The 22,382-nt window shown below is 41.5% G+C and overlaps 1 protein-coding gene across 25 annotated transcripts in view; it reads left to right on the top strand.

Moving 5' to 3' along the window:
- Positions 1-22,382, top strand: part of MAGI1 (membrane associated guanylate kinase, WW and PDZ domain containing 1) — a 372,565-nt gene that overhangs the window by 347,844 nt on the left and 2,339 nt on the right. For 6 of the 25 annotated variants that reach the window (XM_068154285.1, XM_068154297.1, XM_068154291.1 and 3 more), the window contains 9 exons: positions 239-316; positions 3,100-3,191; positions 3,875-4,067; positions 7,494-7,787; positions 11,051-11,254; positions 16,232-16,322; positions 16,443-16,506; positions 17,514-17,660; positions 19,040-19,178. In XM_068154285.1, the coding sequence (XP_068010386.1) occupies positions 239-316; positions 3,100-3,191; positions 3,875-4,067; positions 7,494-7,787; positions 11,051-11,254; positions 16,232-16,322; positions 16,443-16,506; positions 17,514-17,660; positions 19,040-19,178 (1,302 nt within the window). Of the gene's footprint in view, positions 1-238; positions 317-3,099; positions 3,192-3,874; positions 4,068-7,493; positions 7,788-11,050; positions 11,255-16,231; positions 16,323-16,442; positions 16,507-17,513; positions 17,661-19,039; positions 19,179-21,177; positions 21,267-22,382 lie in introns of all 25 variants that reach the window. The other 19 variants (XM_068154308.1, XM_068154306.1, XM_068154289.1 and 16 more) reach the window with 12 other exon arrangements.

Raw genomic sequence — 22,382 nt, 5'->3', positions numbered from 1 at the left:
CCTGCATGTATGTGCATAAATGTATAATTTCATATGTACCTGCATATTATAGATCCATATGTACATAAAGCATGAACAAATAGAGGGGACAGTTAGTATGTTATATGCCATAGTAGCTATAACCTTAGTCATTTGTGCATGAAAGCCTAACCTGATCCATATGGTCAAAATTAATGAAATGCACTAACAAGAAAGCAGATACATTAAGCTTTGCAAAACTGTAAAATTAATATTACAGCTATGTCACCTTCGCCTGCAACTGGACTGAGCAAGGGTGAGAGAGAGAGAGAAATCAATTCCACCAGTTTTGGAGAATGTAAGACTGTGCCGAGAATGTATCTGTGTCTTGTGATGTCTTGTTCTGGTGTCATTGCTGCTCTGTGGCGGGGGGCTCTTCACCTCCAAGGGAGTCTGGCAGGGCCATATGCCAAGGTTAGCCACAAAGGTGCAAAGCATTTGCCTTCCTGTGTACTGGCTAGCAGTGGATTTTGTAGGCCGTGTAGGGGGACATCATCTTCCTGTTTCATTCATGAGTTTGCCCACGTGGCTTATTGACTGGGCTGTGGCATTCACCTCTCCTTCCATTCCTCCTTACATCCCTGGCAGAACTCTTTCTACCACTTTTGCAATGCTCCCCAAATGGTTTGGTTTAATCCAGGATGAGCAGACTGGCAGGTTTTACCCATTTGCCTACTCTGAATGTATTTCTTCCAGAAAGAGTCAGACCTGCTTGAGGTCAGGTCAAGGTGCAAAGATGCAATGAATGCCTGCTTAAAACATTTTTTTTCAGAGTCAGACCGGCTTGAGGTCAGGTCAAGGTGCAAAGATGCAGTGAATGACTGCTGAAAACCATTTTTCATTCATTTTCAACAAAGCACCATCAGGAAATCTTCCCTGTAGGTAAGGGAAGTGGCTGCTCTAAAACTCTACTGAATACTTCAAAACCTAAAGAAATTCTCCAGTATGGAGATCCTCAGGGGGTCCCATCTCAGCTGGATGGAAGCACAAAGCTTAAGGGGGTTTTCTGAGCGGTGTCAGTGGATCACTTTTCTGCAGAACTGCTGCAAAAAGTGGTGAAAGGAGTTCTGTTCAGTTTGTCCTCACACTGTGTAAATGTGTGTTGCCTGTATCTTTGTTGTATCTGTGTTTCACCTCCCCTGTAATCCTTCCAGCAGAAGGAGTGTTACATGAAAAAACTTGTTTCTTTGGATATAGACTTGTCTCTTTTTTTGTTGTTGCTGCTCTGGTTGGACGCCGCCGTTACACCTCCAGCTTGCCGTTATCTCCAGCGGCCGTTAATCGGCTAGCTGGTACCCAAACCGGGAACATAAGGCATCGCTCAGGGAGACTGGAGAGTTGACAAATGGGAGGGTGTTGAGAGATGCAGAGGAAATGGGCCCACGCTGAAGCTCTCTGCAGAATCCATTTTGCCTCTGACAGATCCAACACACACTATTAATTGGTTGGGGCCAGCCTTTGCCAAAAAAAACCCAAGCCTGCGCAGCATTGGAGAGATGCTTCTGAACGTGTCTGCTCTTCACGCTCCCCCTCGCTGACAGCAGCAACAAACACCAATTAATTTGTTGTCTAAGTTCTGCTGTTGTGCCACACGCCTGTATGGTGCTGAGCTGCCTTCAGTCAGCGCACCTGAACAGGTGAACCACACAGGCTTCCAGCTTGTTCATCACCTGATCGTTCTGTAATTGTATCTGGACAAAAATAAGCCTCTAGTTCAGTGAGATAATGTGCACAGTTTTTACACATAGTTTATAACTGCAAGTGATGAAAATGTGAAAATACTGCATATGAAAGCAGTCTGACAGAAAATATTGAAGTGGACATCTGTGCTGCACTCACCTGTCCTGTTAATTTTTAGTATTCCTAGGTCTTAAATCCATACTATGTTTTAAATCTGTTGAGTCATTGAAGAGAGAGTGAGTCATAATTAACTGCAAGTCAACACTGGAAAACACCAGATGACTAGACCCAAACCATTGTGCAGCAAGGACTGACAGAGTAAACTGCAATTAGGGCCCAGTCTGACATGCACTGATGTCAATGGGAAACAACCAGTTAATTTGCTCATAGATACAGAAAACTAGATGACGTTTCATTAAATGTGTTGCATTCCATAGCTGAGTATTTAAATTACATTCCTGTACTGAAGATCGAGGCAGCTGACTTGTAAAGCTGCAGCATTTTTTGTCATTAATTATAAATTTTGGGAGGGGATCATTACAAAATTAGTCAATGTTACAGATACCAGCCAATAAATATTAAATGAACCTGAAGTTGTCTTCTGATATGATTCAATGTTAGCAATTAATTTTGCATTTTTAAAAGAGGGATGAAAGCAAGCATGAATAAGTTAATATAAAACATTACTGTTCAACAGCACTTCAAGGTTAGTACTTCACTGTATGTAATATTCATTGAAAAAACCTTGCTGGTGTTCCATACTAATGAGTAGGTAAGGTTGGACATTTTTTAGGTTTCCAGCTGGTTTTATCTGTTCAGTGGTTCTGCAGAGTCTATGTACAAGCAAATGAGAGTCAGGAGAGCTGCATTGTTTTCAGTGGAGCCCTTCTGGTTTACAACAACTGAGGATCTGTCCCGTAGTTATTTAAAGCAGCATCAGCAGACAGATAGCAAACTATGCTTGTGAAAGTTAATTAAACAGTAGAAGTCGTAACAAGTGGCTCTTTTGTCTGCCATGAAAGAGAAGGCAGCTGTATTGTTTCTGGCAGAGTAATTCTCTGTTGTACACATTTATTGATGATTTGTAAGAGGCTCTTGCACTGGGTAATGATGCGAATATTGGTGAAAGGAAGTATTGCAGTGATAAACAAATAACAAGTCACAGTTAGACACCTAGAAAACAGAAACCATTGTATAATATTTAACAGTGATTTAAATAACAATGCTTAAGTATTTAAAGCTATCAATGTTTCAAATTATGTCTAAAAATTCAAGACCACCTCATTTAAAGTGTAACATTGTGCACCAGATCCCTATATACTTCGATCAGAGTAGTCCTGATTTGGATATAGAGCTGTCAAGTTTTGATTTAAAATAATAATTTCCCTTCTTTCCCTTCAGTTCCAGATTACCAAGAGCAGGATATCTTTCTATGGAGAAAGGAAACCGGTTTTGGATTTAGGATTCTAGGTGGAAATGAGCCTGGAGAACCTGTGAGTACATCTAGAAGTGGTCATGTTTTAACTTGCAACATCTTCCAGATTCACAGCAGTAGTGTGTACTGGTGCGCAGCACTGCACTGTAGCATCTCTATTAAAATAACTAGTGGGCTATGCATTTACATCTTGCAGCTCCTCCTCATCCTCCCCTCAAAAAAAACCAAACTGAAACTCCTGTAATTGAAATGGTTTTATGATAGCCCACATGAAAGCACATAGGGAGTAGGGAGTTTGTAAACCCTAGAGGCAACTGCAAGGATACCTCAATCTTGGTGTCCCTGAGAAGACCCTCAATGCTTTTAGCCATCCTCCTCTCTGGCCACTGGTTGAAAATGTTTCACAAGGCTATCTGTCATTAGAATGGATGGACTGCCTAGAGAAACGAAATGCAAATGTATTACAATTTCATGTGGAGCTGCTTTCACAGGAGCAACTTTTATGGGCAGCAGACATTTGTCAACCATTTCTTGCCCCTACTAAATTTGGCCTACCTACCCCTTACTTGCAGCTGGCTGTTGAACTAGTTCTCATTTATCACTCTCTTTGCACCTTTCCTTTCTATCTTTCCCCTCCCTTCCTCCCTCCCTCCCTTCCTCCCTTTCCTTCCTTCCTGTCTTTCCTTCCTTCCTGTCTTTCCTGTCTATCTTTCTCCATTCCGCTTTGTGCTGCTTCCTCAGATTTACATCGGTCACATTGTACCGCTGGGTGCTGCTGATGCCGACGGCCGCCTGAGATCGGGTGATGAGCTGATTTGCGTGGATGGGACCCCTGTTGTTGGGAAATCACACCAGCTTGTCGTCCAGCTTATGCAACAGGCAGCCAAACAAGGTCATGTCAATTTGACTGTCAGGCGCAAAGTGGTTTACACAGGTAGGCTGCTGTGTCACTCTGCAGGGGTAGATTTTCTTTCCAGACTCCATCTGTTCAGCAAAGAGTTTAAAGAGAAGAAAAAAAACCAAAAACCTTTCTTTTTAACACTGCAGAAGCTCAGGGGACATGGGTGGTGGTGTTGTTCTTTTTCCTGTTTAGTCTTTTGTTGTTGATCAAATATGTTTGACATTATTTGTTTCCAGTCAAGGTTCTCTCAGTCGGCTTCTCCAGTCTTCGTGAAGGGTTCTGCTAAAATGGGGAACTGTTCAGTTGCAGTGTGTTATTTTCAGTTTGACTCACACAGCACAGGCACTGTGCCTGGCTGTCTGTATTTTGTATTTACTTAAAAAACAAAAAAAACTGTGCTACCTGATAGTCCATTTAAACTGAGTGTGAGGGAAAAGACAGGGAAGGGGAGGCAAGAGGAGAGAGAGAGTGAAGGGCTATATGTATGTGGTGGCCAATGCCCCAGGCTCAGGAGAAGCTTCAACTGAGGATGAAACATATAGTTGACTAACCACAGGGTCAAAACTATGAGTGTCATTTGTTCTGGTAGTGCAGGGGGTGTGTGTTTGTTGTAATAGAGATGGGGTTTTGTGCTGAGTTACACTAGGTGTTGTACACATGCTGCACAAGTGTGTGGCCTAAATGGAGAAAAGAGAAGCTGGCAGAAAGACAAAAGATGCAGAGAGAAGTGATATTGCATGGTGGTACCCAGATCAATGACAGAAAAACATCCAAATAGCAAAGAAAATGAAGACATCACCATGAGCTTTCTAAATTACATGTGACCTTGAGGTTAATATTGGAGAGTAATATTGGGGTGCTGCCTCTTCTTTTAATCCCTTTAGGGCGTTCAAGTGTGGGAGTTGGTTTAGGCCAGTTATTCAAAAGAAAGGTTTATCTATAGCTTATTAAGTTTAAACATCAGCAGAAAAATAGACAGTGATGTACTTTCTTTTTAGACAGCGTTAAAATAACATTCAAGTGGAAAATTAGGCCCACACCAGAACAGTACTTCTATTTAGCTCTGGATTCTTATCCAAGGCTCAGCTCCTTCCACACAACACTACAAAAATATTCAATTGTCATTCCTTTCTTTCTTCCAATTGTAGTTTAAATACCAGGTTATGTCTCTCCTCTAATAGCCTCTGTCTCATTTCTGACAAAGGGCTGCCAACGTGAGAGAAACTTAAGCAGGTGAGCTTTGGGAGGAAGAGGAAGGGCAGCTGAATTTTGGTATTGTTTTATGCGTAGATTTTCTATTCAGTTTTAGAGCCTCCAGGCTGGAAATTGCAATAAAAGATTTAGATGCATGAGAGATCTCTTGATATTTCACTCAGGGGAACGGTACTCCAGACCGAGCTATTTCTGAATCATTTCAGATGTGGACACTTACTCTAGGATAAATTATTCAGAATCCCTTCTTTCACCTTACACTTGCAGGCTTTTAAATTCCAGCATAACTTCGTAGGGGACCTGAGTTTTGGTCCCTTATTCCTCCTGTCATCTGTATGCCAGTAGTAAAAGATTGTTCATTTAAATGCCTTGTGATTCATACAGGGCAAAGTTTATACACCTGTCTTCTTAATATGTAGAATACTATATATTTAGTACATACTTTGAGTGCATAAGTGCTATCTATCTGAGAATATTTTAAAGTTATTTTTCTTTGGCTCGTGAATTTAAAGGTTTAGATCTTATTTTGGCATCCATTTTCTTGTTGTTGCTTTTAAGATCTTCATCTTAATTCTGATTCACCAAATTGGACAAGTGACCTGATTAGTGGAGGCAGCCATTCAGTAGAGACAAGTACAATATGTTGCTCTGAGCTGTGCAAATGGACTGTGGAGAACTGGCTGAGTAACAAGAAGTGAAAGCTATTGTGGGCCACAAGCTTTAACCTGAGGTTGGCTCAGGTGAAGGAAAACACTGCGTTGGGATGTAGGCAGCAAGGGAACTCTCCTGATTTCCCAGCAGATGATGGCTTAGCTGCAATATGGTCCAGCACTTCAAGAAAGACATGTTTGAGTTGGAGGGAGCCCAACTGGAGGGAGTCCAGAGGACCAGCAAGAATAAGGAGAGCTCTAGAAAACATGGTCTGTAAGGAAATATTGAACAAATTGGGATTGTTTAGCCTAAAGCAGAGAAGAGGGAGGAGGTGTTAAAACTCCCCAAGACTATAAGAGGCTACTGCAAAGAGGAAGGGAATAATATGTTCTCCATATGCCTGCTAGATAGAACTAGAAATAATAGCCTTATGTTGCAGCAGGGAAGATTTAAGTTAGATATTGCAACCAATAGATTGCCTGGGGAGATATTTAACAGCTGATTAGGCAAACATCTGTCAGGACTGACAGTAAGTATAGTTGGCCCTGACTCAAGCAGAGTGTGGACTAAGCGATTTTTGTGAGATTTCTTCAAGCCTTAGCATCTGATTAGATTTTAAACTAATGTCACTTCCAACTCCAGTTGCTGTGAAGCAGTTGTTTAATATTAATGTTAATAACATTTAATGGTTTTGCCCCGACTGTGCCAGGCGGTACAGATGATAGTTGCTGGTTCTTCCATCCATAAAAGCTTGGTTCACAAGCTGCTTTGCTTTAGAATGGGTGGTTATTGTTACTTAATATCACATTAATCAAAAGCAATGGGTGCTACCCAACTGATAGTTAAAAAATATATAGGTGTTGAGGGATGGGTGTTTGCTGATTGTTTCTCCTCACAGCTTGTGCACATATACACAGCTGCACATATAGAACTGAAGTGGGGATGTGATATCTAAAGGAGGCACCTCTGAACTAAGGTAATGCCACAGAGCATCCAAGCACACAGCACTGCAGTGGTGTAACTGGACTGCTGTAGGCTGGCAGCAAAAGGCTTCAGTGGCATGACCATACATGGAACAGGACAAGCATGCATGGTCAGTTCTGTCACCAGAGCTGGTAGTGGTGGTGGCAGCAGTCGAAAGGAGGTAGTACCCTTGGTCATCATGTTTGTGATCTATAGATTAAAGCAGACAGGTGGGGGTTGGTCTCTTTCCCAGCCAACCAGCAACAGAACAAGAGGACACAGTCTCAAGCTGTGCCAGGGGAAGTTTAGGCTAGAGATGAGGAGAAAGTTCTTCACAGAGAGAGTTGTTAGCCATTGGAATGTGCTGCCCAGGGAGATGGTGGAGTCACCGTCCTTTGAGGTGTTCAAAAAAGGATTGGACGTGGCACTTGAAGCCATGGTTTAGTTGTCAGGAGGTGTTAGGTATTAGGTAATAGGTTGGACTTGATGATCTCTGAGGTCTTTTCCGATCTGGTTGATTCTATGATTCTATTTGCCACCTTTTTTTTTTTTTAACCTTTTTGTCAGTGAGCAGCACTTTTCAAGCACTAAAAAATGCAGCCTCCTCAGACAGTGATTGTTTTCCCTCCTCAGTTCCAAAGGCAGAGAATGAAGTACCATCCCCAGCCTCTTCCCACCACAGCAGCAACCAGCCAGCCTCACTGACAGAGGAGAAGCGAACACCACAGGGCAGCCAGAACTCCCTCAACACCGTCAGCTCAGGCAGCGGCAGCACCAGCGGCATTGGCAGTGGTGGTGGTGGGGGCAGCGGGGTGGTCAGCACCGTGGTCCAGCCCTACGATGTGGAAATCCGCCGTGGCGAAAACGAGGGCTTCGGCTTCGTCATCGTCTCGTCCGTGAGCAGGCCGGAGGCAGGGACGACATTCGGTAAGTCCTGGGGTATTTTCAGCACGCCTCAAATGAAATGAGGATTTGAGCACTGCAGTATGGGGAGATGAGTGGGGATCTGTTTAATTGAAAGTCATGAGCATGCCCTAATTTATGTAATTAATAGCCTGATTGGAGGCTAAGACTTGGTAGGTGTTTGCCTCCTGGGTTTTGCTCAGCACTGAGTCAAGAAAAACAAAATGAGAAATCCCAGTCTGAAGAGTGAAAATGCCACCAGTGGTTTTTCCCAATACTCCCTGAGCTCCAGCTCTTGCTGCTAGCTGGACGCCTTCCTGGGGTTTGCTCTCAGAAGAGCATCTGGGGGATCCCCCCAGTGATGCTGTTTGCTAATGCAGAAATGGAGCAGGTGGAATGAAATATGTCTCCTGATAGTGGAATTGAGCCAGCTGATTTAAAAAGCAGGAATGCTTAAACTGATTAACTTCTCTTTGGCAATCAGGGTTGTTCTGATCCTCATTATGGAGTGAGCATGCTGATAGCTGGAAAGTTTTAATTAATAGTGGTTGCTGGTGAGACACAGAATGGACAGTACTGCTGAAAAGAACAGATTGGTTTTTTGATGCATTCTGCCTCTTCCTAAATCCATTTTTTTAGACTAGGGGGAAATGAAGTTCATGAGATGTCACACCTAATATCCTGCCCTAGCAGAATTGGCTTCTTTCTGAACATAGTCCTTTCTGCTAGGCAGACACCCATTTCCATGTGTCACTGAGGAAGAGGTGTACATAAGCTGGTTTTGCAAGTATGCACAGAACAGCCTGCTCTAGAGCACAAATGTCATTGCAAAGGGGAAACCAGTCTATTTGTTTCCCTTTCCCACTCCTCTAAAAGGACCAGAGGCAGCATCCATGTGGGATTTGATTGGAAAAAAAAAAAAGAAGGTGGTCCCTCCCTGTTAGTCTGCAGCATGTCATAGGGATGGAGGGGGAAAGGGAAAACGGAACACATCTTCACACTGTCTCTCAAGGAAGGGCTGTGGTTTACAAACAAAATACATTGCAGTCTGCCTGGAAAGTTTGAGTGCTCCTAGGATACACAGGTGGCAAGAAGTGGTCTTTCCCCCTTTTTTCTAGGCTTTTTTCCTGAAATTCCCTGCCAATGCCCATCAGCGATACCCTTACTAATACATCAAGGGAATGTCACCTCCTTTGCCGGTTATTGATGGGCCATTACTAACACTGTTCTGGGCAGTCATGGCAATAGAGATTTTAAGGGGCAAATACCTACTGCAGGCCTGGTGCATTGAGTTCTGATGGTTCCTCAGGTGTTAGGCACCCACACTGTCTTTGCTGCTGGAAACTGCTCTTCCAGAACCGATATTTCAGTGCCAGAACACAACCATGTGACGTGATATTAGATTAAGCTGAACTCAATCTAAACTGGAGAGAGAGTGCTTTTATCTTCTGACAGTATTTGCAAACTTGTGTGTAAATAACTTTTACTGTATGAAGACTATGCTCTAACTCTTTTCTGCAGAGAAACCTTGGCCTGAGCTTGTCAGGAGTTGTGTTTGCTTTAGCCCAAGATACGTGCTAACTGGAAGTTTTCTGTGCAGGGGCTCCTCATGGAGATCTGTTGATCTGTGACTGTTCTTCCTTTCATTTTTTCAAGCGTATTCAGCTTTTTCCTAATACTCTGCATGAGATATTTTCCCTCTGCTGTGTGGCACTTCCTTTGGACCTGCTTTTTGTAGTTTGTTTCTTTTGTAGGTAGTGTTTAGAGATGGGCCAAACTGGTTCTAAAACACACCTTGGTCACTTTGGTGTGGGCTCTGTTGTCTGTGTTCAGAGGATTGAATAGAGTTGGAACTCACACGCTCAAAACAGCCTTTAAACTAGATGGGGCTTTGCATTACCAGAAAGAGAAATTTTCTAACATCACAGTAAAAGAATAAAGAAATCCCAAACCCTATCATTTGCAACTAATACTAACACTTTTTGCCAGTTTTCATTGCATCTTTCCAACCTTGTTCTGTCACCTCACATTCCTTTTCTCAGCCTTTTCTTCTTTATGGTCTTTCTAGTGTTGTTGTGTGTGCAGCAATGCATATCTCTAAAACTACTAAACAAGTGAAAACTACAGCACAGATGGGAAAGTGCATCTTGAGGGTGCATGTATTGTGGATGGAAAGTATGAGCTGACCACTGTGGATGTATACCTCATGGTATTAATCATGTGCTGCATGCCCAATGGCCTCCTGCCCGTATAAATAAGCCAAAAAAAAAGCCTGGTGGGTTTATTGAAGTGGAGTTGTGTGTCCGCTGTCTCCCAATTTTGCATTTTATGGACAACCCTATGTTTCTGGGCAAACAATTGCATGGAACAGGAGGAGAATTTTGTCTCCAAAACTCATTCATCTTAAAGTGCTCTTGCTGTGTGTCAGACATCTCAAATCGGTTTGTGTGTGTAGTTTTAGAGGTATTTCAACAAGAAGGTCCTTACCCCTCTCCTGCTCCCTTCCCGATGCCGTCTAAGATCATAAAAGGGGAAGATTTAACAGAGGCTGTGGTAGATGCCTGCACCAAACAGGTTACCTTTCTCAGTTTTGGCCCATCTGTAGTGGTCCTGTACCTTCCCTGGTAGTACCTTTATTCACGATGGAAGAAAACCGTTTCCTGTTGCTTCCCCATGCAGTGCTGATAGAGTGGATCCTCATGGTAGAAAGGGAGCTGCACTCCCTCCTAGGCCTAGGAAAAAAATTATCTTTCTAAATCGAGAAAGAACAAAACATTGGCAGAAGCTTGAACAGCAGTTGACTTGGAGAAGGACTTAGAGAGGCTGACATTGATATCACCTCGGAGGAGGAAGGTTGATTGTTCTGCAAACAGTTTCAAATTTTTTTGTTCAAGAATGAAATTGGGATTTGGGTTCTGATGGGGCTGCTAAGTGCAGTTGTAGTCTGTAAAAATCCACCATTTATTTACAGAAATCAAGGTGGGGGGAGTTGAAGTGATTGACAAAACACCTCTTTGTAAAAGAAGTAAAGTATTGTGCACTCATACTAGTCGATTGCCAATGTTTTGAACACTGGCAGCAAAGCTATCCTATAATAACTTTTGCTTGATGCATTAATTAATTAACCCTTAACCTTCTCTTTCCCTTTTCAACCCTTTTTCTCCTTTTCCCCTTCACCATATTCCCACCTATGTAAACAATTTTTTTTTAAAAAAAAACAAACCAAAACCAAAAAACCAAACAAAAAAAAACCACCAAAACCACAACCCCCCAAACCAATACAAAAGCGGGAAATGCATGTGTGGCCATGCCTCACAAAATAGGTCGGATAATTGAAGGGAGTCCCGCTGACCGCTGTGGCAAGCTGAAAGTAGGCGATCGGATCTTGGCCGTCAATGGGTGCTCCATCACCAACAAGTCGCATTCCGACATCGTCAACCTCATTAAGGAAGCGGGAAACACCGTCACCCTGCGCATCATTCCAGGAGATGGTAAAGTATATATGTTTCCTGCTGTTTTCTCTGACCCTCCTCTTGGTTTTCGTCCTGAGCTTTTTGCATCAGGCAGGGCTGCAGTTGTGGAGAACTCAGTTTCCGCTCCCACTTTGAGAATTAGCAGTGAGGGAGGTTGTGAATCTTCCATAGGGTTGTTTTTGTGTGTGTGTCTTTTGCATGTGCAGACTTGGGAGCTCTGTTTATAAATAGGGAGATGCTGATTCTATGTTAATAAAATAGTATTCCATTCTCTTATGTTCCCATATACCAGATTAAAATGATCTCTTGTTGCCACATACTACCTTAAAAGGATCTGTAGATTTCATAGTATCAGTCAGGGTTGGAAGGGACCACAAGGATCATCTAGTTCCAACCCCCCTGCCATGGGCAAGGACACCCCACACTAGATCATGCATATGTCAGTACACTTGGATTTGTTTCTTAGGTTAGCAGTTCAGCTTTAGAATATTTGGGAATCATTTGTTAATATGTGGGATTCCTGAAGCTTTGTAGCAAGCAGGCTACAGAGTAAAGAGATCACAGAAAGGGATAAACACTTTGTCATGTTTTAAGCAGTATGCAAAGAAGATTTGTTTTTATTCTGGGTAAGTTGCTTTGGGAGCAAGCTTAGTACATTTTGAAATGACTGCTAAATGGTGATGGCTGTAGAGCTGCTCTGTGCTTGTAGTCTGAGTGTTACCTTAAACAGGATCTCGCTGTTTCAGATCAGAAGGAACATGTGGGATCTCTAATAATATGCTGACACTTGGTATTTGTTTCAGGTCACTGAACTATCTAATAAAAATAAAGATGTTTGATTAAACTGATCCCTAGCTGTGGTGCCAAATAGAAACAGAGCAGAAATGTCTGTAAACTATCCGTAGCAGAACTAAAATTGCTGTGGTTCTAAATACTAAGCATTTGGGGGTTGGTTGTTCATTGTCCTGCTCTGCCATGGATGGGTTCATATTGAGAAGTCATTAGGCAGAATCGTTTTGCATTGCTCTCTTTGGAAGCTGAATCCACAGGTGCAAGATGTGATGGCTGTGATACTGTGCTAATGAGCACTTCTTAGAGTTGGACAGGGCGTTATTTACATTCAGCTCCATGTAGAGAAAGTGTGATTGTTTGAAAGAAAGGTTGAGAAGTGTGGCCAATTTGAACCTGGTACCTGTAAAGTAGACTGAAGAAGGAACATGATGTGATTTCCAGTGAAAAGCATTCAGCAGTTGCTAGCTCTTGTGCTTTGCAATATGAAGCATGGGTTTAGTTAACCTACAGAGCATGGTCATGCTGTGTTTAGTTACAGGATAAAAATAGGCCAGGATGAGAAATGATCTGGTTATAAATTATTTCTGTTTAGGATGATCTGTTTTATATAAAGGCTTTATTTTCCTACTGTTTAGTAGCTACCAGGTCAAATGGTATATTATCCTTTGCTGCTTCCAGCAAATTGAGTGTTCATGAATAATCAAAGGGCTATGAATCAGGGAAACATCTGAGTTGGCCTGGGTGTGCCAGTTTTGGAAGGTAGTCTGGGAGAAGAATTGTTTATTACCTGTGTTTTGGTGTCTGATAAAAATCAAGGGAAGCTAATCTCTGAATGAATGTTTTTTAAAAAGATAAAAATACCTAAGAGATAAGTAAGTTTTGAATGGTTTAAGAATTTTTGAAGAAGAATGTAGCCTCCTGACATGAGTGCTCAGCCAGTCTTGTTTGTGCAAATAGATGTACAAAACACCACATTCAGTTGCTTAGGTTAGAAGAAAAATTTGTAACCGAAATAATTTGTTCCTACAGAAGGTGAAAAGCTGTTAGTCAGGGGAACAAGTCAACTTCTTTCTTATAGCAGTGCAGGCTTTGAATCTTTCTTGCTCTCCCTTTGAAATTCCAAGTCAGATTGTCAGCTTTGCACAGTGGTACCTGCATTTAATTTCCAAAAGCCCTTAAGAACAGACACTCCCAAAATCACTGAAAGGTTTGCTTTAAACCCTATGACAGTTGATCTCGGTGATGTGTGCTGTTTATTGTGTTGGGTTGCTTTTGCTGATTTGCTCTTTTCTTTTTGTTGACTTTTGGGTACTTTTTTTGTAAATATAAATGGTCTAACAGTGTACTTAGAGGAGTGGGGAAGAATACATCAGAAACCATACTTGTCAGAGAAACTTGATACTAAAGCTCATCACAAGACTCACAATAAACTCACGCTGCTAATCTCTTCTAACACTATTAAATACACCAAAGGTTTTTGCTCTTGTCTTGCACCAAGTTATTGACATAGACCACTGCTGGAGTGTCTCTGCAATGAATTTATGATGGTTTCACATGCTACCAGCTGATACAAAGTCAGAAAGGGATAGAAAACAACAAGCTTAGATTAGGTATGTAATTATGTCTGAGCATTCCAGGGTAGAATAGGGCAAGGAATCAATGAAATATGTAGGATTTAGAACGTGCAATTGTAGTTCTACTAGATATCATTTTTTTTCTGTATTTGTGTTCTTTTCCAGTTTTGCGTGGTGGTTGGCATGAATCTTAAACCAGTGTCTAAAAAGCTAGCAAAATTATGCACAGCTCCTGACTCATGGGATAGAGTGGGCTAAAGATAGATGCAGTACAGTGGTGTGAAGATACATCTGTACCAAAGATGTGTTGTTGCTCTACTTGGTATTCTTAGTATGACCTACTAAAGAGTAGGAATCTTGCATTCTCTTTGAAGTCCATCTTCATCTGATCTCCCAATATTTGTGGAGGATTTCAGAGACTTCTGTTCTGAATACAGAACACTCAACCATGTTTTGGACCTTCTTATGTTGGACACCAATGTTAGTACCAAGGCACCTTTAAAAAATGCACTCAAATATTTCTTAAAACCAACAGTGTAACCACACATAGAGATGTCTTCTTCTCATACAAGTCAGCTGTCTGTGGTATATCCTCACAAGGGTGCACCCTGAGAGATCCAGGCAGACCCAGGAGCCTTGCTTGCTCTCTGAGCCATTGAACACAAGCCAGCTTTGGTCTGGAAGATGTTACAGCTCCATATGCTGTGGGTTTGGGAAATTAACTTAGGCACAGTGCTGCGGGCAAAGGAGCTGCGCTCTCATTGCACCCATCTGTTTCAATGGTTCTTCTCTTTCCTTCTCCTGTGGTTCCCTTGATATGCACTGGCTACACAAAGGAAAAACCTTCACCTCTTTTAGATTTCTCCACAATTAAAATGAATCCATTCATGACCTTCTCAGAACCAAGTAAGCCCATGACCATCACCTCTCTAATTCAGGCAAAATCCCTTCTATTTCTGTCTTTTTGTATTACGGCTGGACTCTGTTTAATAATGGCAGATTTCTCTATAGTCAATAAAATTAATTACCAGATGCCTGGAGCTAAAGAGACAAACAAGGGCAGGGTAGAAGACCTTGTGATTTTATGTTGGAGAGCCAGATGTTTTCACCCAGTTTTTGTTGCTGTTGTCTGATGGTGTCTTTTTTTTAAAGTGAGACTGGAAATAGAGAAATTCAGTCAGGAAGCAAGATTTTGGCCTTGAAAAGTGGATTGTGGTTAGGATTTTGTAGGTACTTGCTTTCTGTGGTCCTCTCCCTGATAGAATGGCTATTGGCACAAAGCAGGAGTCTCCCAGTAGTTTTAGCTGGGAGTGCCATGCCTAAGGAGTGGGTGTTTCTATTGACTGTGCCTATCATTCTCCATATGCACCCAATATGACTGTTCAACATTTTGAGTGGTTAAGCATGTACCACCCCCTCTTCCTCTGAATTCAGGCTCCTGTATGAAGGGAAGGGTGTTTTCAGGAACTGCTGACTTCCTGAACCATTCAAAATCTGACATAATTCAGTACTAATTTCAGCTCAGGACTGATACAATGTTCATCTCTGGAAAATGTGTTGAGTTCAATATGCAAGAGTTCCAGGTCTTTCCTCCACAGTTATGTTGCTAATATTTGGCTAAGGGCACTGACACAACCTTACATTTTGACATAATTTTAGGTGAGCTCTGGGTTAACTTTGGTCTTAATGAAGTCTTATGCTAAAGCTCCAAAATGAGAAGGGGGACCATTTTGCCATGCCATACTGTGAGGGGCACCTATGTAGCCACTTTTCAGTTGTGCCTGCAGCAACTGCCTTTCTGGTTTTATGAAGCAGAAAGGACCTCTCCTCGAAGCATCTCCTGCTGTGTGTACAGAAATATGGTATTTGCACAGGCTGGTGTTGGTCTGAATGCCCTTTGCTGTGGCATAAGTATAGTTTTGCAATTAATCCTGCTCTCTGTATTTTCTTGGTGAGCCCTTTTGTAAATGGTACCCAGAGCTGCTGATGCATTTGGTACAGGTGATTCTATGTCTCTGTGTGCAGCTTGGAGTGCTCAGACACCACTGTCCTGTATTTCAAAGGTGGATTTCAGTGAGTTTGGGTTTTAGCCACATTCAATATCACCTTGTGAGGTATTAGATAAAAGCCACCTCTCAGTCCTTCTGAAGATTGCAGGTTCTGATCGAGGAAGCACTGATAATCTTATAATCCATGGAACAGTTATTGCCACTGTAAAATTAATCCAGCCAGCCTACCATATATGGCGACTTGAATGATTGGAATTCATGTCATTAGACAATAGATATAACATTCCTCGATCTTTGCTCTACAAGTCAGTCTTTGTTCTGAGTGTCTCTAAATAGCCAGAGGTGTTTCTAATGCAGATTTCCCAATTCATTTATTGGGATTGGGATTTGATTTGATTTTCATTTTCCAATGAGCATATAGTTTCATATACATAAGTGCTGTGACTTAGCTTTCACTTTATCTGTTAATTTGGGGATTTCAGAAATTTGAGCCAATCTCAGGTTCTTTCAAAACAACCTAGTGATGCTTTCCAAGGAAATGCCTTTGCAAAACCTTTTTTTTTCTTTCAGTGATCAGCCAATGGCCTTCCCTTATAATGAAAACCACATTTATTTTGCAGAGTCCTCCAATGCTACTTTATTGACCAATGCAGAAAAAATTGCTACAATTACAACCACACATACTCCTCAGCAAATACCACAGGAGCCCAGGTCAGACTGTTTTCCTTGAGAGAGCACATTGACATGCTCTCTCTTCAGTTACATCTTGATCGTCTTCACATCCCATGAGCTGTATTTTTCCTTTCTCCCTCTTTGTCTCATTCATTACAGCAGGAACAACACCAAACCAAAGCAAGAATCCCAGTTTGATTTCAAACCACCCCAAGCAGCACAGGTAAGGAATGCCTTTGAAATTGTTTTGTTTACCACAGGCTGTTTCTCCCAATTTGCTTGAGGGCAGCGTTCAGATATATCCCTTGAAAATTCCTACTGGGAAGCTGTTCTCCCTCAACCTGTTTGCTGAAGAGGAATTTGCTGATTAATTTCATAATATGCGTTGCTGTTGCTTTAGCTGAGGGATACTTGCAACATGTTCTCATCAAGACTTTTAAGGAGGAAAAAAAACAAAACAACAAAAGCTGACAATTTTACAACAGTAATAATTCATATCTGTTTATCAAACTCTGTATTTTGAGGGACCTCTCCAGAAAGCACTGTTGTGTGCAAATGGTAAATTCAGAGGACTAACAGGAGAAGAACTTAATGAGGGACAATAGCTGTCACAGAAGGCATCTTATTAGAGAGATTATCGACCTCACTGTTAACTTTCCTTGCCACTGGCCATCCCAGCGGTAACCCTCTTCCATTAGGGACTTCAGAATATCCCCATGCTATAACAGCATTTGTGAAGAGCAATGCACATGCTTCTGAGTTTCTTGCAAAGGAGTAAGTGAGGTGGTAACAAAAGGGAAATTCAAGCACCATGGCATAGACTGATCCCTGATACCATTAAACATTTAACTGAAGACCGGTGCTGGAGGTGAGGTTGCCCTAACCTTCCTTTGCAGTTGGTGGAACTCTAACTACCCTCCAGAAATATGCCTTTCTGCCCTGGGCACAGGAGATGGTGTGTAACAGTGCCTAAGATGCATGGGTCACAGCCAAGCCTATTCATTCAGACAGTCCTTTGCAAGACCACTGCTGGAACTCCAAATTGCACAGTGACATCTGAGGAAGCAGAAAATCCTGGTCTGTGTGCAAAAAATCAGCTGATTTTCTTTTGGGTTTTTTTCAATGATGAGTAATGAAAATGCTATCATTCCTTGGATGAATAATTTCAAAATGAGAGTATAGCAGCATTTAACTTTCTGTTCAATTGTGCATATGTTGTCTTCCCTCCAGCAGGACCAAGATTTTTACACTGTTGAGCTGGAAAGAGGAGCCAAAGGGTTTGGCTTTAGCCTGCGAGGTGGCCGGGAGTATAATATGGATCTGTACGTGCTGCGGCTAGCTGAGGATGGTCCAGCTGAGAGATGTGGGAAGATGAGGGTATGCACAAAGGGATTTTAAAAGCATGTTTCTTAGCAATAAACTGACTTCCTGTCTCTCCCTCACAGGCACACCGGCTAAAAAGAAAATTAAATGTTAACTGAAAAGAACAGTGGTTCCTATTTACTTCTTTCAGCAGCTTCTGCCACGCTTTGTGTACAGTCCATAGCAGTGCCTGTGCACTGGGATATTTCACTACCTTATTCCAAATTCTGACTTCTAAAGCCTAACAAAGCTGAATGGAATGGAACAGGAATAGAACAGAATAGAATAGAATAGAATAGAATAGAATAGAATAGAATAGAATAGAATAGAATAGAATAGAATAGAATAGAATAGAATAGAATAGAATAGACCATGTTGCAATGAAAACGTAATAGCCACAATCTTTTGTCAGCTCTCTCAAAGTTTCAGTCATGAGTAGAGAATCAGGTTGCCACCTCATCCTCTGCTAGTGGGCAGAGCAGAATGAGAGCAGTTTATTGACCCATGGGTTACAGAATCTTTTATTAGGATTAACTGTTAACTTCACACATCAGCTAAATTATAAACATTGTAACAAGGACATATGTTATAAACTGCCTACAGACAAATTAAATTGCCAAGTTTGCTGTGCTTCTTGCTCCTCTCCTAGAGAATGCATTATAATTTTACCACATCTCTTTCTCTTCTCCAGTACGCCATGCAGAGGGCATTTTCAAAATCAGTTTGCTAGGAGTAGATTTATAGGTCCAGTTTTTTGGCTGAATGGTGCCCTGTGGAAGTAAAGGCTTTTACAAGCTCTTCCAAGCCTTGTTTTCCTATCCTGATGAATTTACAAAACCAGCTTTGCTGGTTCATAATACGTACCTAATACCCAAATGTGAAACAGACCTGAAAAGCCTGTTTGAACATCACAGTTAGAGCAGAATGTAAAACCACTGCCCACTTTGAGGAGAGACTTTGCAAACAATCAAAATAAAATAAACCAGCACCTGTTCTAACGCAGCTATTAAGCAGTGTGGTAATCCCATCTGTTTTTACAGAATAGCAATGAAATATTTTGCTATCTGAAGCTTTTCCTGTCATCTTTAGTAGTCAGGAGGTCTTGGGTGACAGGTTGGACTTGATGATCTTTGAGGTCTTTTCCAACCTTATTGATTCTATGATCTTCATGTCTCCCACGCCCTTGCACGCCGGTTTTGGTGTTGATGGGTTGGACTTGATGATCTTTGAGGTCTCTTCCAACCTTGGTGATTTTGTGATCACTGGAAGCCCTTGGGCGTGTTTAGCTTCCTCTGGTGCACAGATGCTTTTCCCCATTTGCTCTGGCCGTTGTCTCGTGGCATGCTGATGGTGACCCTCATTTCTAATCTTAAACTCTTTTATTGCATTGACAGATTGGTGATGAAATTTTAGAGATCAATGGAGAAACTACCAAGAACATGAAGCACGCTCGGGCCATCGAACTGATTAAAAACGGTGGCCGCAGGGTCCGCCTGTTTCTGAAACGTGGAGATGGCTCGGTCCCAGAATATGGTGGGTCAAACTATGAAAGCATTCCTTTCTTCCCTGGCATCACTCCATGAATGATCTGTCTCAAGATCTGAAGCGGGAATTCTGGTTTTTTATTTTCCTTTCTCACCAGTGTCTTACCAACCTTTGCAACATATGGTTAATTGCCTCGCTTGTGCTGAATTTTCTACACATTTCATCCTTTGCTTGCTTCCGTGGACTTGGGGCCCAGTGTAAGGCAAGATCATCATAGCAGTATTTTTGGTGATCAGAGAGGAAAGCAAAACAAAACAAAACAAAACAAAAACAAACCTTACTGTCTTTTCCAGCCAAACAAAGGAATGTCACTGAACTGTGCCAAACCTGTTTCTCAGCAGCTGAATTGTTGTTTCAAATAGGTCTCTACTTCTAATCAATGCAAAAAGAACCAGGATCTTGAGTTATTACTCCGAAGCAGTGATTTTTTTCTGTTAGGTTTTTCTCTTTACTTCCTGTCTGTATCCATAGACATGAATGCCAAGCTGGCTTATGAGATTTTTGCCTTCCCTTAATATTTATGTAAATATTTATAAAGTTATTTAAGAAATAAGAGGAAAGAAAAAAAAAAAGCTTTACTGCAAAAATATATTGATTTGGCCTCCTGAGCCCTTTTCTTCCCCCTTAAACTGTCTTCTGGTTTCAACTAGTTAATTTGTAAGGTCTGAAAAGGTGTAGAGGTTATGAAGAGGTGCTCTCATGTCTGTCTTGGGGGAAACATCCCTTGTTTCTTACTAAGAATGGCATCAGATTTCCTTTTCTTCCCCCGGAGGTGGGATTGCTGGGTGGCTTTTCCTAGCACACTATTTAATGCTATAATTAATGTCTTATTTATTTGAGATAATTGTCAAATATTGTGCCCTCGATGGAGGGCTACTCCCAACCAAAGGTCTTTGAGGTTTCTATAGAAACTGATGATTGAAGGGATGTCCTTTATACTTTTCTCCCCGTGTTTGGGTTATTTCTGTGTCAGTAAGTTCTGTGTTTATCATTCACTCCGTGTCCTAAAGCCAGAAACAAAACCCTTCTGCACAATCTATGGGCTAGATTTTCCTTTCATTTTCTGTACATTTGAGAGTTTCTGCTCACTCTGCTCATTATTTTAACTTAAAATGACCAATTCAGAGTATAACCACAAACAATCAAAGTGTTTAACAAGATGGAAGGGAAGTTGTGGGTTTACACTCCTGTAATATAAATAGCACACCAGAAGGTTCAATGATGGCACTGAAATTCTGTAATGTTCTTTCTACTTTTGTCTTTTCCTATACTCCTTTGGATGTACAGTACTGTATCATACGCTAGACTGCATAACTACCCTGTAAATTAAGTGCTTCACTTCTCAAAGCATATGTCTGTTGCACTGAGGGTGGAAATCCACCACCAATTTTCTTTTGGCTAACGCTAAACCACTAAAATTCATTCTCTAAGCAAGGATTTAATATACAGGGGTTGCACTACTGTCAAGAATATCCTTGTAACATTTGGGACTCCTTCCTCTCTTTGTTCTGTTCGCTGCAGTTGCAAATGGTTCCTCTAATAATGTTAAGTTCCAATATTTTTCTGACTCGATTGGAACGTGCTTCTCTATGAGGCTGTATATTTTTGTAATGAGTTTTGTACTTATTTTTAATGTTGTGGTCTCTGGTGGACTTTATTTTTCGTTGTTGTTTGATTGTTACTGTTTTTTCTATGACATTCTGTGTCGCTGTTCCAGCTGTCTTTTAGAATGGATGCTCTTGTTGTCTGGGTTATTGAATCACCTCTTAGATGTCTCTTTATGTCACGCTAATAACAACTGCTGTCTTTGCAGCCTTATATTTGGGTGAAGCCTAGACAATCTGACTGGAAAAATAAACTTTCTTTATTCTAAGATAAAATATGAAGATTTTTCTTTCTTTCATCTTTGTTATAGGGAATCTAAATTTTCTACTTTTCTCTTTCTCTTTCTCTTACTTTTCTTGGTGCTGGGCTCTTCCTTCCTCAGCGATGATACCTCCTAATATCGCTGCATGTATGAGAAATGACAAGCTCGGGGAGTCTTGCTTCTACCTTATGGGCCATAATCAAACTACGGTTTGTAGCTAAAATCAATATTAGGTGTTTGTGCTGTGGCCTAATTCCTTCACATTGCTTTCCGCTTCGCTATATTTTATATGTACAGCAATTCATTCCGAGCACCCTGTGTCCCCTGAGTTCTAAGTACCCCCCAGGACACGTTTGAACCTCACTCGTACCTTGTGCGATAGGCAGGTAGCCGCAAGCCGTGTGCTTGCAGCTATGGAAAAGCAGTGTGGTCCCCAGCTGCTGCCTGAAAAGCCTAATAAGCAAAAAATCACACACGTCAGTCACAACATGGGTTTCACCTGGAAATCACAAATGTCATGGCCCATGCACACACCAACCCTCCGAAGCTAAGGAATGGAAATGCCATCAAAAGGGAGAGGCTTTGCATGATGGCAGGAGGAATGAGCACATATATTTGGCTTGGGGAGGGAAGATAAAAAGAAGAAAACCAGGAAAAAAAAATACCTGTCCCCAGAAATGTTTGTAAGGGTTTTCAGTTATTGCCATCGGGATAGTCTGCCTCCGGATGGGCATCTCGGTGCAAGTGGCAGGAAGCCTGCAGGAGGCAGAGCTGGCACCAGCCGAGCCACTGTGCAGAAGTTACTTGTAAAAAGAGAACAATAAGCAAGTAAAAGCAACGCTCACATTAAGTCAGTGCAGCACCTTCATGTTTGCTGTGCCTGTAATGAATCACTGGTAAACATCCGTTACCAGTGGCATCAGTAATTTTAGCTTAGCCGCAGCACAGGGCAGGATTTTAGTTTGGGGGTTGTTGTTTTCTTCTGCTTTGCAGTTTGTCTCGCAGAGGTTGTATTTTACCTGAAACACTGCATTAAAATTAATGAACTGGAGATTAGATTTTAATCAAAGCCATCCTACATATTACAGTATCTTTCCATCGCTTTGATATGAAAAACTCATAACTTCTGTCATCGTTGTTTGAATCATTGTGGCAAAACCAAAATCTACCCTAGGACTTTTCCACAGCATGGTAGAACTAAGCAAGATTAAGCAATGTCTCAAATGAAATGGAAATTGCATTATTGCAGTCTAATTCCCACACCTTCAAAATGTTATTTTACAAGGTGGAAACTTAATAATAAATTCTATTTTCTGTACATTTTC

The sequence above is a fragment of the Melanerpes formicivorus genome, unplaced genomic scaffold, assembly GCF_026170545.1.
Source record: "Melanerpes formicivorus ecotype bairdi unplaced genomic scaffold, bMelFor1.0.p_v2 SCAF_28, whole genome shotgun sequence".
In the NCBI taxonomy this organism is placed as follows: domain Eukaryota; kingdom Metazoa; phylum Chordata; class Aves; order Piciformes; family Picidae; genus Melanerpes; species Melanerpes formicivorus.
Note: the sequence above shows the minus strand (reverse complement) of the source record. Positions and strands in the feature narration are given on the sequence as shown.